This window comes from Monodon monoceros, unplaced genomic scaffold (genome assembly GCF_005190385.1).
Source record: "Monodon monoceros isolate NGI ecotype Baffin Bay Population unplaced genomic scaffold, NGI_Narwhal_1 Super_Scaffold_18, whole genome shotgun sequence".
Lineage (NCBI taxonomy): Eukaryota > Metazoa > Chordata > Mammalia > Artiodactyla > Monodontidae > Monodon > Monodon monoceros.
The window spans coordinates 64,653,860-64,668,468 of record NW_021703774.1 but is presented as its reverse complement, the minus strand read 5'-3'; the positions used below and the strand labels follow the sequence as shown (position 1 = coordinate 64,668,468).

Below are 14,609 nucleotides of genomic sequence, written 5' to 3'. Positions count from 1 at the left end.
AATCCAAATCGGAAGAGAAGTAAAACTGTCACTGTTTGCAGATGACATGATACTATATGTAGAGAATTCTAAAGATGCTACCAGAAAACTACTAGAGCTAATCAATGAATTTGCTAAAGTAGCAGGAGACAAAATTAATGCATAGAAATCTCTTGCATTCCTATACACTAATAATGAAAAACCCAAAAGAGAAATTAAGGAAACACCCCCATTTACCACTGCAACAAAAAGAATAAAATACCTAGGAATAAACCTACCTAAGGAGACAAAAGATCTGTATGCAGAAAACTATAAGACACTGATGAAAGAAATTAAAGATGATACAAACAGATGGAGAGATATACCATGTTCTTGGATTGGAAGAATCAACATTGTGAAAATGACTCTACTACCCAAAGCAATCTACAGATTCAATGCAATCCCTGTCAAACTACCACTGGCATTTTTCACAGAACTATAACAAAAAATTTCACAATTTGTATGGAAACACAAAAGACCCCGAATAGCCAAAGCAGTCTTGCAAAAGAAAAACGGAGCTGGAGGAGTCAGGCTCCTGGACTTCAGACTATACTACAAAGCTACAGTAATCAAGACAGTACAGTACTGGCACAAAAACAGAAATGTAGGTCAATGGAACAGGATAGAAAGCCCAGAGATTAACCCACGCACCTATGGTCACCTTATTTTTGGTAAAGGAGGCAAGAATATACAGTGGAGAAAAGACAGCCTCTTCGATAAGTGGTGCTGGGAAAACTGGACAGCTACATGTAAAAGAATGAAATTAGAACACTCCCTAACACCATACACAAAAATAAACTCAAAGTGGATTAAAGACCTAAATGTAAGGCCAGACACTATCAAACTCTTAGAGGAAAACATAGGTAGAACACTCTATGACATAAATCACAGCAAGATCCTTTTTGACCCACCTCCTAGAGAAATGGAAATAAAAACAAAAATAAACAAATGTGACCTAATGAAACTTAAAAACTTTTGCACAGCAAAGGAATCCATAAACGAGGAAAAGGCAACCCTCAGAATGGGAGAAAATATTTGCAAACAAAGCAACTGACAAAGGATTAATTTCCAAAATATATAAGCAGTCCATGTAGCTCAATATCAAAAAAACAACCCAATCCGAAAATGGGCCGAAGACCTAAATAGACATTTCTCCAAAGAAGATATACAGATTGCCAACAAACACATGAAAGAATGCTCAACATCATTAATCATTAGAGAAATGCAAATCAAAGCTACAATGAGGTATCACCTCATACCAGTCAGAATGGCCATCATCAAAAAAGTCTATAAACAATGAATGCTGGAGAGGGTGTGGAGGAAAGGGAACCCTCTTGCACTGTTCGTAGGAATGTAAATTGATACAGCCACTATGGAGAACAGTATGGAGGTTCCTTAAAAAACTAAAAATAGAACTACCATATGACCCAGCAATCCGACTACTGGGCATATACCCTGAGAAAACCATAATTCAAAAAGAGTCATGTACCACAATGTTCATTGCAGCTCTATTTACAATACCCAGGACATGGAAGCAACCCAAATGTCCATTGACAGATTAATGGATAAAGAAGATTTGGCACATATATACAATGGAATATTACTCAGCATAAAAAGAAATGAAATTAAGTTATTTGTAGTGAGGTGGATGGACCTAGAGTCTGTCATACACAGTGAAGTCAGAAAGAGAAAAACAAATACCGTATGCTAACACATATATATGGAATCTAAAAAAAAAAAAGGTTCTGAAGAACCTAGGGGCAGGACAGGAATAAAGATGAAGATGTTGAGAATGGGCTTGAGGACACAGGGAGGGGGAAGGGTAAGCTGGGGCGAAGTGAGAGAGTGGCATGGACTTATATATACTGCGAAATGTAAAATAGATAGCTAGTGGGAAGCAGCCACATAGCACAGGGAGATCAGCGCGGTGCTTTGTGACCACCTAGAGGGGTGGGATATGGAGGGTAGGAGGGAGATGCAAGAGGGAGGGGATATGGGGATATATGTATACGTATAGCTGATTCACTTTGTTATACAGCAGAAACTAACACACCATTGTAAAGCAGTTATACTCCAATAAAGATGTTAAACAAAAAAACAAACAAAAACAATGCCAACTTATGGCCCTATCCCAGATCTGCTGAGTGAGCATCTCTGAGGCCTGGGTCTGGGATTCTGCCATTTTATCAGGAATCCCGAATGGAATTTAAAACAAGTTTTAGATCCCCTGGTCTACAGAGCTGGGTAAATACTTAAATTCTACATTTATGTTACAATGACAATGAATATTTCTTTTTTTAAAAAGTAGCTCCTCTGCTTCCTTTTAAGTAGTGTGCAGTTTATGGAGATTTTATTTATGCCCAACTTTCAGTGATACGTCTGTTGCTGAAATAAGTTATGCTGGGCTTGAGGTTGATAGATAGGAACTAAATGTCTCTACCTGGTATTCCCAAGAAGCCTCAGATATTCTAGAATTTGGATTCGGTACCAACTTTGGTCTTTGTCTTGCATTTCTTAGGTTTCATAGGAATGAACAGTACAAGTCACTGAGCCACACAACAATGTCAGGGACTGCCATGGCTCTTGGGTGCCCTGTCCTTCAGAATCTGGCTCCATAGGCACAGGAGCTGGAACTCAGGGAAGCTGGGTAGCCCAGAGAACAGAGGTTCATGTGCATGACCATCCCCCTGATTTCTTACCTCTAACTGTGCCATAAGATGATTGAGAATAGCCTTGACCAGTGAAGGAAGCTCTAAATTACTTCATTTAATGAAGTATGGATCAAGCAGAAGATAAGGTACTTATCAGTGTGCTGTGGAGTTTGGAATAATTAAAGTTAGATCTTCTTAAAGTCCTTATGCCCATGAAATGGAATCTAGGTTTTAATAACTTAAGTTGTTAATCAATTAATTAACTTATGGGAGATTTATTTTATTATACCTTTGTGGACAGTGTCATGTTTTCTCAGGCTCTGTGAATAACCACTGTCAATTAATTTATTTAATTGATTTAACCACTGTGTTCATTAATTTATTTGACATTCATTTGTCACCCTCCTGTGTCCTGGTGCTATATTCTTGGGTTACAGATATGTGTAAGTCATTTTTCTTGCTCTCAAGGAGGGCATGGCCTAGTGGGGAAATACACAACCAATCAATGGTGAGTGATGGTGGAGGCTCGTATATTGCTGTAGCAACGAAGTGGATGGTGCAGTTCCGCGGGAGCATACGGGAAGGGGGCGTTGACCTGCAAGGCTTCTCTGTGGAGAAGGCTAAGTAGATCTTTTAAGAATAAGCAGGAGTTCACCGAGCAGATTGCGGGGGGAGAGGGCATTCTGGGCATAAACATTAGCAAATGCAATCACATGGAAGTATGGAAAAGTATGGCATGTTTGACTTGCACGTGGGAGAGTAACAGCAATACCCTTTCGCAAGCAGCATTTAAGGGGACTTGCCGTGAGAAGAAATGTGTTTGTTACAGTGTCTTCAGATTTTTATCTTTTATTGTGGTAAAATATACATTACATGAAATTTTCCATTTCAGCCATTCTTAAATGTACAGTTCTGTGACACCTACATACAGCATTTATATTGCTGTGCAGCCATCACCACTGTCCGTCTCCAGATCTTTTCATCTTCCAAAACTGAAAATCTGTACTCATTAAATGCTAACTCCTCACTCTGTCCCCTCCCCGAGCCCCTGAAGACCACCATTCTGCTTTCTGTCTCTGAATCTGACTGTTCTTAGGTACCTCATGTAAGTGGAATCATGCAGTATTTGTCTGTTTGTTCCAGCTTAACATAAACATCACTTAGCATAATGTCTTCAAGCTACATCCGTGTTGTAGCACGTGTCAGAATCTCCTTTCTAAGGCTGAGTAAATCCTATTATATGTCTCTAACACATTTTGTTTATCTGTTCGTCCATCAGTGGACACTGGAGTTGCCTCCACCTTTGGGCTGTTGTGAATATGCTCTGAATATGGACGTACTCAGATTTTGTATCTTATTACCTAAGCTGTTAAACTTTCAAATGTTAAGTGCAAAATGATTTCCTACAAACCCTCGATAAGACAGTGCCTTTGGTTGAGGTGCTTACAGTTTTGTTGTGGAGATGTGTTTGCACTCTTGAAAACAAGACTGTGGGCAGAATATGATTAAAATACCCAACGGCACTAGTAGAATTCACTTTTAAATTCCCTGTGATCATGAACAGGAAGCAAAGCCTCCAAAGACTTACTCTGGAAAGGTGGTGAACACAGCTGATTATTAGCCGAGGACTTACCCAGCAAGAGCATCACTATCTGTGTTTGCAAACTAAATCTCCTCTCTTCGTAAAGTAGCCTCTGAGCATCTTGATTCATAACTAAGCATTGTGGGGACAGTGGGAAGGAGCTAGGCAAAAGAAATTTTATGGAGACGCGTGAGAGGACCAGCTTCCTACATAGCTGGTGAGAGAGTGCGATCACTCGGTAAGTTGTTTGTAGACAAGGTAATTGAGGGACCAAGGATCCTTATTTTTAAAAAAAACTAGATTCTTCAGGGAGCTAGACATTATTGTGAAAATAGACTGTTAAGAGGGTGTGTGTGTGTGTGTGTGTGTGTGTGCGCGCGTGCGCACGTGCGTGTGTGTATACAGCCCCAACCTTCCTGACTACTAAGAAAGTGATTCTGTTACTTCTATTTCTGCAGTACAGCCTCAAGCCCAGGGCTGGGCCAGTCCCTTCATTAACTCACTCCCCTGTTACAGACCTCCTGCTTCCCCTTCTTGGACACCCTGTGGCTGAAACTGGAGACACACAAGATTAGGAGGTAGTTCTGGGAGTTGGGGACAGGGAAGCATTGGGGTATCAGAGATATCCTGTTCTGTTGGCAGCTCTCTGACTTCCCGCCAGTGTTCTGGTTGAGTGTTTACTCCTGGCTCCTGCTGGATCTGAACCCCTCCCTCTACCCAGTTTCCCCTTCATGGGCCTCACTGGTTGGCACAGCACTCTTAAGTACCAGGGCTGCTATTCCCATGCAGGGTCCCAAGGCTCTGTTTATGAACCCTAGACATTTGGTCTTTCTAGTCAGTGGTTAGTGTTCCGGGGCTTGTATTGTTTTGTTCCCTACAAGGTCAGGTCCTGTAAGGCTAATCTGTCCTTGCTGGTGGGGCTCTGACTAGCAAAGCAAATATATCAGGTCAGTCTGGCCATGTTGGGGGAAGAGCCAGGCCTGTTGGCACAGACTCCAGAGCTGGCATGGGCTTTGTGGGAGGCGGGCCTGGGCCACAGACGGTGGCATCAGCAGTCCTGTTTGTTCTTCAGCCCCTAGCAAAGCCTGGGCAGACTAGATTCCTATCCTGAGGAACACAGATGCTTCCTCCTGGGCCCGCCTGCCCCTCGGAGCAGCACAGTCTGGTAAAAAGGAGGGCTTGTCTCTGTGAGTCTCTTTTCTCTGTTCTAGTCTCTCCCAACATCTCCTCTGTTCCAAATCTATTTTGCATCCCCACAGTAAGCACAATAACATGGTTGTCCAAGTGAAATATAATTGCCATATAAATGAATGGTTTTATGATAATAAAGATTTAAACCTTTTCAGAAACTTGATTTCATTTCCCTAGTTTTCAACAAAACTACCATTTGAGTACCTGTTCTTCAGTTGGAAAGGGTTTGGGACATCTGACCACCAGACAGGTGGAGTAGGTGCAAAGTGTGTCGAACCTAAGAGCCTTCTAAGCAGCAGTCAGGTAGTACATACTGGCAGCTGTAACAGGGGCTAGAAGCCTATTTCATGCCTCTTCTGCCCTCTTCATTTTGAAGCACTCCAGAGAGCCTTCCACCAGCTGTTGTAAGGCGGAGCACCTGTATTGTCACTGTCACTGAGATTATAATGCAATCGTTTGGTCATGCTTCTCACAGTAACATGTAGTTACGGTGCCCCACACACCATAGAAGAGACGCCTGGGAGTATGTGCACAGTGATCGAATTAGAGGCTGTTTTCCAGTTCCAGCTAAAAGAGAATGTTTAGCTGCATTTTGAGTTCTTAAGATCAGGGTATTACAGGCATGGCCAACGCTGTCAAAACACGAACTGTGGAAATAGTTCAGGTTTCAGATACACAAGCAAGGAGCTGGTTGGGCGTCTCTTGCGAGCCTTGGGTCGGGGGATACCGATTTTAAAAAGATCCCAGAGAGAATGAAACCAATAGGGTGGTGGACCAAACAAGAAAGAGATATGACCAGCTACAAGATTTTCCTGGAAATATAAGACATTTAAGGGTCTGGTTTAGCAGGCAATATGCTCTCTGAAACCAGGGCTGGGAGGTGACATCCTGCCCTGCAGAGGTAGGTACTTAGTATTCACTGCTTTGACTTTTTTTGCTGGAAAAAGGGAAGAAGGAAGTGCGTGGAGCTTGTGAGAGTGACGTGCTGGAAGAGAGCAAAGACAATAAAACAGGCAAGGATTGACCTGTCTAGGGCAGGTTTTATCCACCTCCGGTGTTTCCTGGACTCTTAAGCCCTTGTCTCCCCCCTGAGTTCATCAAAACACACCTCTCTGCCCTCCTTCGACCGGCAGGAGCAGCTATGATTTTAGTGATTTGTCCCTAAGGGAGGCACAGCTGAAAGACTGTGTTCATTGAAAGCCTGTGAGCAGAGGTAAATGCAGGTGAGGTCAGGAAATGGAGCTGGTTCACCTCTCCCAGCAGGCACAAGGCCAAAGTCAGCCAACTGACAGATCCTCATGCTAGTTCTCCCACCCAGAGGTAATTTCAGTTCATCTAGAGGTGCACCTGAGCAGAATGCTGCAGTCAGGGGACACACCGCAAATCGTAGCCGTGTCCTGAAGTGCATGCCAGTCACACAACTCTAGCCTTCACCAGCTTACAACCGTTGACCTAGAGAGAAGTTTGTTACGTGGCCGAGGCCCTCTTATAAGCCAGACTCCAGTACAGATAGCACTTCTCCCCATCCTGTCAGATACACTTGCTCTCTTTTATTGTATTACTCTTAATTGGCTTTGGGTTCCCAGACTCTGAGGCAGAGTCTGAAGCTGAAGTTTTCTTCTCTTTCTCCTATGTGTCTGCTGCTCCGGTTTGCTCTTCTTTCAGGATCGCTGGTAAAAAGGACAGCTGTTGGCAGGATAGAGTGATGGGGAGGCAGGGAGAAGTGACTACCAGACTGGGGAGTGATGTATGTTGCCATCACCTGGAAACTCAGATCAGCAGTAAACCAGAACCTGCCCTGACGATGTAAAGAAAAACGTTTCACCTCAGTTAGCTAGGTCATGTCCTTGTCTCTAAGAAGCTGACAGCCAGTGGGCATCAGCAGTAACTCTGCAACAGAATAAGAAAATGAGTTGAGACCTCAGTGGAAGGGCTAGAATACAGACACGGTAAGAAGCTCTAATCTGAGTTCTTAAAATCAGAGTATTAAATGGCATGGCCAAGGGAAAGTTCTGGATTTCTCGTGAGACTTTCAAAGTAGGTTATGTTTTCATCTTGTTAGGGTGGATTAGGTTCATATCTGTCAAAATAACCAAGTAGAAATAGTTAGGTTTTAGATGTCCAGGCAAGGAGCTGGACGCCTTACTAAATAAGCTTGGGTGGTGGCATGGGTGGGAAAGGGTTTTGAGTATAAAAGGTCCCAGAGAAGAGAGCCTGTAGGTTGGAGGAGAGATTTTGGCCCCGGGTCTTGTATTGTTATTGTTTTAATCTGTAGGCCAGATCTTTGATTAGAGAGCGTGGCAGGTTAGTTTGCTAGGTGGTGATACCAAGACGGGAACCAGATGGAAATGGGTAAGCGCTCAGAATGAAGTTCAGTGAGGAAAGTGTAGAATTATTCCACCATTCTGAATATCTGCACAAACCTAAGAAATGGCTGTGAGTGAGCAAATGGGATAGAAAAGTATCTGGGATTGAGGACGAGAGCCAGCATCCCTCAGCAGTGTGGTTGTGGTTGAAGCAGGCCTATTCAGGATTGCAAATAGAAATTTAGAATATAGGGTTTGTAAGGTAATGCCCTCCCTTATAACTCTCATTAGTCAGATCCTTTCTAGAATACTCTCTAGAATATTTTAGGTTAATGGGGCTATGGGTGGATTTGGAGACTGACCTACAGATAAAGGAATTTGGGACTTGAACTTGCAGAGAATAACTTAGATATCATAATGATCTTTAAGTATGTAAAATCCCTGATTTGAAGATGGGTGCCAGCTCTTCCTAACCTTCACTGAGGTTGGAATAGAGCCCCAGCAGCATTTGGGTAGACACGAGGAAAACTTGCCTGCCAACGAAAGTCATTAAATGTCAGAATGAGTTATTGAGAGAAGGTTCTGGATTTCTCATGAGATTTTCAAAGTAGGCTCTGTTTTCATCTTGATAGAATGGATCAGGTCCATTCCCATGGCCCTACCTGATAGCTGAGTGGTGAAACCAGTGACCATTCAGAGTCCCTGTTCCAACCCAAATATTGCCGAGCCCCTGCCTACAGACATCTGCCTGCTTTTACATCCCCTGAGGTGCTTGATGTCCCCAGAAACGGCATCAGCTCCCTAGACCCATCTGTGGCCCTCTTTTCCAGGCCATGAGCTCTCTGGGGCTGTGCAGATGCACTGATCTAACTGGATTGTGCCCTCTGTTCTCTTCTCACTTGCAGTATGAGTTTAAAGCCAAAAACATCAAGAAGAAGAAGGTGAGCATTATGGTTTCAGTGGATGGAGTGAAAGTGATTCTGAAGAAGAAGAAGAAGGTAAGTGACTCTGAGCCACAAACTCTGGTGAAGAGGGAAGGAGGGGAGGTAGGCATGGGATAGCTTTTCTTTCTAGGCTACCTTCTGGACACACTCCTTCCCTTATCTGGTGAGGTGGTCTGCTTTGACCAGCAACAGTGTTGAGAGGCTACAGCTGGAGCAAAGGGTGAGGCAGGGGCCCAAGGCCTAGTCAGCTGTTCGGCTTGCTCAGTCCTCATATCCCATGAGTGACAAGGGTCGTCTCCTGTCATCCTGGCATTCATACCCCTTCCCCCATTTGATACCTTTGCCTTTGAGTCTTGATCTTGGGAAATGCTTTAAATTCAAGTGTGGACAAGTAGCAGGATTCAGTGGGGGAGGGGATAAGAGGCGGCTTCCTCAGAAGTTGTCCCATTCTGTTGCAGGAATAACTCTCAGTTCCGGCTGAGGTGGCGTCCAGCCCCATGGTGTGTCCTTGTGTCCTCTTGTTACAGTTATTGCTGCTTTAGCCCATCTATTTAAATAGTCCCTCAAGACCCAGCCACTGCTGCTATTCAGCCTGCAGGAAGGCTAGAGCGTGGCCAGCATGTTGCTTTTCACTGGGTCAGTGCGGCACGCTGGAAGGAGCCCTCAGCTGAGAGGAGAAGACCTGGGTTGTAGTCCTGGCTCTTCTTTTTCTGACTGTGTGGTTCTAAGCAAGTTATTTTGCTTTTTGGAGCTTCAATTATAAAATGAAGAGTTGGATTAGATGAGCACTTTACCCTTGTCAGATCAATTATTCTGCACCAGCTCTGGCACCGTGCTTTTCGGTGCTTGCATGTGTTTGTATAGGTCACCTGTGCCTATTCAGGTTTTTGAGAACCTTCTGGGCTACAGAGAAAGCAGACCCTAGAGGCCAAATAGGTTTGTGTGTTTCTGCCCCCTGAACTCCTGAGGCAGGATGGGAACCTCAGAGGTTAAACACTTCCCAAAGCAGCCACCAAGCCCCCTCTGTTTGCCTAGCCTGTCCATGACTGTTGAATGGTGGTATGCCTCCGGGCTGTGGGGAGAAGCATGTTTACAGGGACTCCCTGCTCTCCAGAGAATGTTTTAAGGGCAGGGGCCATCTCTGTAAGCTCAGCACTCACTTGGACACCTGGTACGTGTAGTGTGTTTCCAACGATTTTGGCTGTTGGCTAGCTGGGTAAATGAACATGTTTTGTGTATCATGGTCATTAAATCAGGAAGAACTAAGTACTTAGCAGTTGGGTCAAATGAAGTCTCATTTGTTACTTTTGGCTATCACATTCTTCTCCCTCTTTCTCGTCTGTCAACCTTCCCATTTAAAAAAAAAAAAAACAAGGATGAGAGCCTTCCCAAGCGTAGAGAGGCCTCAGTGGAAATTGCTAACTTTATGAGTGGGACTTCTTCAGTACCTCTGATCTTCAGGTGCTCTATTCTAATGCAGGCAGTAGCCAAGTATATTGTGATCATCTCTTACTGAGATGTAAAAAAAAAATCTTTTTGGTTATATTAATGTGTCTAAAATGCTGTTATCTTTTTTTTTTTTTTTTTTTTTTTTTTTTTTTTTTTTTTTTTTTTTTTTGCGGTACGCGGGCCTCTCACTGTTGTGGCCTCTCCCGTTGCGGAGCACAGGCTCCAGACGCGCAGGCTCAGCGGCCATGGCTCACGGGCCCAGCCGCTCCGCGGCACGTGGGATCTTCCCGGACCGGGGCACGAACCCGCGTCCCCTGCATCGGCAGGCGGACTCTCAACCACCGCGCCACCAGGGAAGCCCTAAAACGCTGTTATCTTGAACTGATGCTAACAGATAATGAATCTCAAATTCCCATATGAATCTTAGGTTGTATTTGTGGTGTGAACCCAGCTACTAAGAAAATTGGCTTTGCTTTGTTGTTTCTCAATCAGTATATTTTCTTCAACTCCCAACTAGGCCCAAGTAACGATCTTTCCTGTGTATATGGTAATGATTATTTATTATAGTATTGGAATCACACTCTTGCACCATTTGCTAGGGAGGGGCTTCTGAATAAGGAAGATTAGTCTTGAACTTCATCCAAAGGAGTTTTCTACAAAAGGACCCTAAAGGGCCTCTGTTTCTTGTGGTTTCTCATATACACCAGTAACTTTGTTGGGATAGCCTAAAGCATTGTTCTAGAAAGGCTCTGCTGTTCTCATTAACAAATATTTACTGTGTCAACCATGTTCAAGGAACTGGGTAGGATACACAGGGGTATTAGATATGGACCCTTTCCAGCAAAGTTAGCTATTTTGAATGACACTATATGCATACATTGGTCTATCATAGCTCCTGTAGCATTGCATTGTAGTTATTTGTCTCTTTACCCCGTAGGCTGCGAGCCTTTGGGGCCAGGGACCATGTCTTCTTTCCAATTCTATTTCATCTGTTTGAGAGGGTAGAAGACCAGTGGGGGCAAGCTGATGAACGTAATTACACACTAAGATGGTACTGAGAACGGCTAACAATAATAGCTAACACTGATATTGAACCCCCGCCATTTACCAGCCTTGTTTGATGCAGTGTATACTTATTAGATCCACACAACCATCCTGTGAGGTAGGTACCATTTTAAGGCTTGGTTTGCAGAAGAAGATTAAGCACCTTGCCCAAGACCTCAAGTCCCACCAGCGGTGAAGTTGAGGTTTGAACCAGGTCTGTCTTGTTCACATCCCAAGTGGGTTCTTCCTACTACCATGTTGCTGTGTGTGTACTAAACTCTTCAGAATCCTTTAGAGAAAAACTGCTCCATAGGAAATGCCTAATTAATTAATCCAGTGTCTTTAACGTCTAGCCTTTACCCTGTCACTGGGATATCGCATCACAAGGAAACTAGTTTCCTGCTCAAGGAGTACTGTTAGTTCCTATAGAAACACACAACTTAGATCTATTTGGGTAAGAAAAGGAGGCACTTAGAATTACAGAACCAGAATTTGGGAGAAAGAGCTTTAGGAATGCTCTAGTCTGATCCCCTAATTGATTAGATGTGGTAACAGAGGACAAGAGAGGCCCGGTAACGGTCCTGAGGTCACCCAGCTAGTTATGGAGCCAGGACTAAACTGAGTCCGGTCTTCTTTCTACCATGTTTTCTGCTAGTTTTAAAACAGGCATATTAGGAATTTTGTGCGTTGTGTGAGAACTTATTAAGTGCTTCAGTTTTGAAATGCGTTTTCTGTATCTATTAGGTTATACCTTAAGATGGGTGGTAGCTGTGTTTTCAGGCTAATCCTATTCTGTCTGGAGGCATGGAGAACTTGCCAGGCTGAGTTAATGTGGCCTTTGCACGGTGATTTAAAAAATTTCTTCTTATTTTTTGAGAAGTCACCATTGCTTTCAGGAGCATAAATAATGGTAAAGCGGACAGACTCTGTGATGTGCTTACTGGTAGTTTCCAGTAGGGATAGGAAATAAATGGAAATACAAATTCTTCCTCTACTTTTGGGTTCCTAGGGAAGGCCTTCAAAAAATGCCATATCCATTTCTGGGTTCCAAACGGAGGAAGGAGCTCTGTGATAATTATCCCTGACTCTGTTTTCTGTTCTTGGCCCTGTTCCAGGCAGACCTCCCTCTGAACCAGTTCCCATATAATATTCCCTGGCAGGAGATTTTGGAATAACAAAATGGCTGTCACTTTCCACGGGGGACTGGATATTTGCACTCATTAGATAAAGAAAAGAGAAGAATCTAAACTCAAGGATGTGCTTACCTCATTCGGCGGTCTGATAAAAGCATACGCCGAAAGCCTGTTACCCTCTCCCTCTGTTGAAAGTGAAAAGCTTCCTGGCAGTGGAACGTGAAAACCTTTGAATTCATCACTTAGAGTGGCAAAGAGAACGTGGGGTCTAGAGGTAGACAGGTTGGACTTTAATTACCCCTGGACTAAATGGCCTTGCAGGGGAGCAAGTTAACTTCCGGAGCCTCATTGTTTGTCTGTAAAGTTGAGATGAATTTTGATAGTGTCAAGGAAGCAATATATAAAGTTCTTAAATGGAAGAAAGGACTTTTTTTTCCCCCATATCAACTGGGAAATTTCCTGTGAGAACAAAAAGTGAAGCAGCTGAATATGACTTTCCTGTATCTTTCCTTTTTTTTTTTACTTTCTCACTTTCTGTGTTATTCTAGGTCCTCCAACAAGTAAATGCCAAGACAGGATTAAATGCCTGTGGGAGGAGGTGGGGAGGCAAGGCTGGGCTAGCTGTCAGATTTCAGTGTGGGTCTGACTCCAAGTGAAGGAGAGAGGAAGGAAGGAAGCAGGTAGGTTGGGTGAAGGTCTCTGAGAGCACAGCACGGTCTGAGGAAGGTTTGGCAGGGCCGTCAGGGAGTTCTGAAGCCAGAGTCATCTGTCAGAGGATCCCTGTGTCTCCTAGGAATGGGCTTCCTCAGGATCCCCGCACACTGGTCATTGTCTGGGGGCAGGGCGCCTGCGCGCACGTAATGATGGATTTCAGAATGCAGCAGCCGGGGGGCCCTTGGTTAGTTAAACTTCCTGTAATTGGAGGTCTGTGGGGCACCTTCTTGTGATAACATCTTCTCTTCTCCAGAAATTTTTTACTAGCCAATATATGAAGCAGAACCTTCTTTCAAGTGAAGCTACTCTCTACATCTCATGACTTTTTAATTACCTTGGAGTAAGGAATTCATTTTTAAAAGAGAAGAAAAAGGGGAGGGAAGGGGAGACTGCTGGGGTAGGGAAAGGCATGGAGAGAGACAGGTTAATAAACTGGGAAAGGCATGGAGAGAGACAGGTTAATAAACTAAGTCAGAGGCCTCTTAAAAGGCTCAACAGTGCCTTGAGTGTCCTTTGTAGGTACGGAGGGGACAAAGAGTAAGAGAAAGAAGTGATACCCCAATTCTGTATATGTATGGCAAAATGCCAGACAGCTGCCCCAAGGGCACCAGTCTGCTCCACTAGGTGCTCTGCCAGACCCACTCATATTTTTACCCCCTTTTCTTTATATTTATGGAGCTAGTGAGGAGGTAGATCTTGTCTCCCTGGGCCTCACTCATTGGCCTCAATGCTGGTACTGTTTGTGCTCCCAGTGATACCAGTGAGGCCCTGCCTGAGCCTGGGCTTCAGGTGCAAGGAGCCTGAAGACCAGCCTCGATCAGTCCTGCTGGTCCCCCTGGGCTGTTTGCAGTGAGTATGGCTGTGAAGGGTGCTCTTTCCCTCAGAAGCACTCAGAGAGGTGCTGACAGCTTTAAAGATGTATCCCCTCTTCCTTTCCTCTTCTCTTCCCCGCCTCCACCTCCTTTTCCACTCCCACTTGGACTTGAAATGTCTTCATTTCCTGGCATATGTTGGAGACCATAGCTCATTGAGGATAGTGGGTAGCAAAACTGAAAATTTCCTCACATAGCTACCAAGACTCCAAGGCTTATTTCCAAGCACTAAAAAAAAAAAAGTGGTTTTCAGGTGTAACTTGGAGTTGTGTGAGTTTTCTGCGGACTATAATTACCATTCAATAATATGTCTCTGTTTTATGGTTGATGCCAACTTTGATTTATAATCCCATAAAGGTTGATCAGTAGCTTTCCTTCCTGTTTTCTTTCTCTCGTTAACCTTTTTTTTTCTAAAATTTTTTCCTTAGAAGAAAAGTGAGGAGGGGGTGATCTCTTTGTGCGTGTGTTTTTTTCTCTACACTGTTTGAAAAATGGAGGAGATGTGTAAAACAATGTCAGAGCAAAGAGAAGAATCAAATCGTTTTTAAGACACGCATTACCTCCCTCTGAGTTACGCTATTCAGATAATACCATGTTGACTCTGAATTGTACCAGAGTACCTGTACGGGTCAAAAAGTCGGGAGAACTTGATTCTAGTCTTGACTGGGCTATTAACTAGAGGGACACCTTGCTCAAGAAACTGCA

At 43.8% G+C, this 14,609-nt stretch overlaps 1 protein-coding gene across 7 annotated transcripts in view; it reads left to right on the top strand.

Moving 5' to 3' along the window:
• CUNH1orf226 (chromosome unknown C1orf226 homolog) overlaps positions 1-14,609 on the top strand; it is a 306,178-nt gene that overhangs the window by 199,793 nt on the left and 91,776 nt on the right. For 6 of the 7 annotated variants that reach the window (XM_029229297.1, XM_029229286.1, XM_029229287.1 and 3 more), the window contains one exon: positions 8,654-8,746. The exons of the other annotated variant lie outside the window; for it this stretch is intronic. In XM_029229297.1, coding sequence (XP_029085130.1) covers positions 8,654-8,746 — 93 coding nt within the window. The remainder of the gene's footprint in view (positions 1-8,653; positions 8,747-14,609) is intronic. 7 annotated transcript variants of the gene reach the window in all.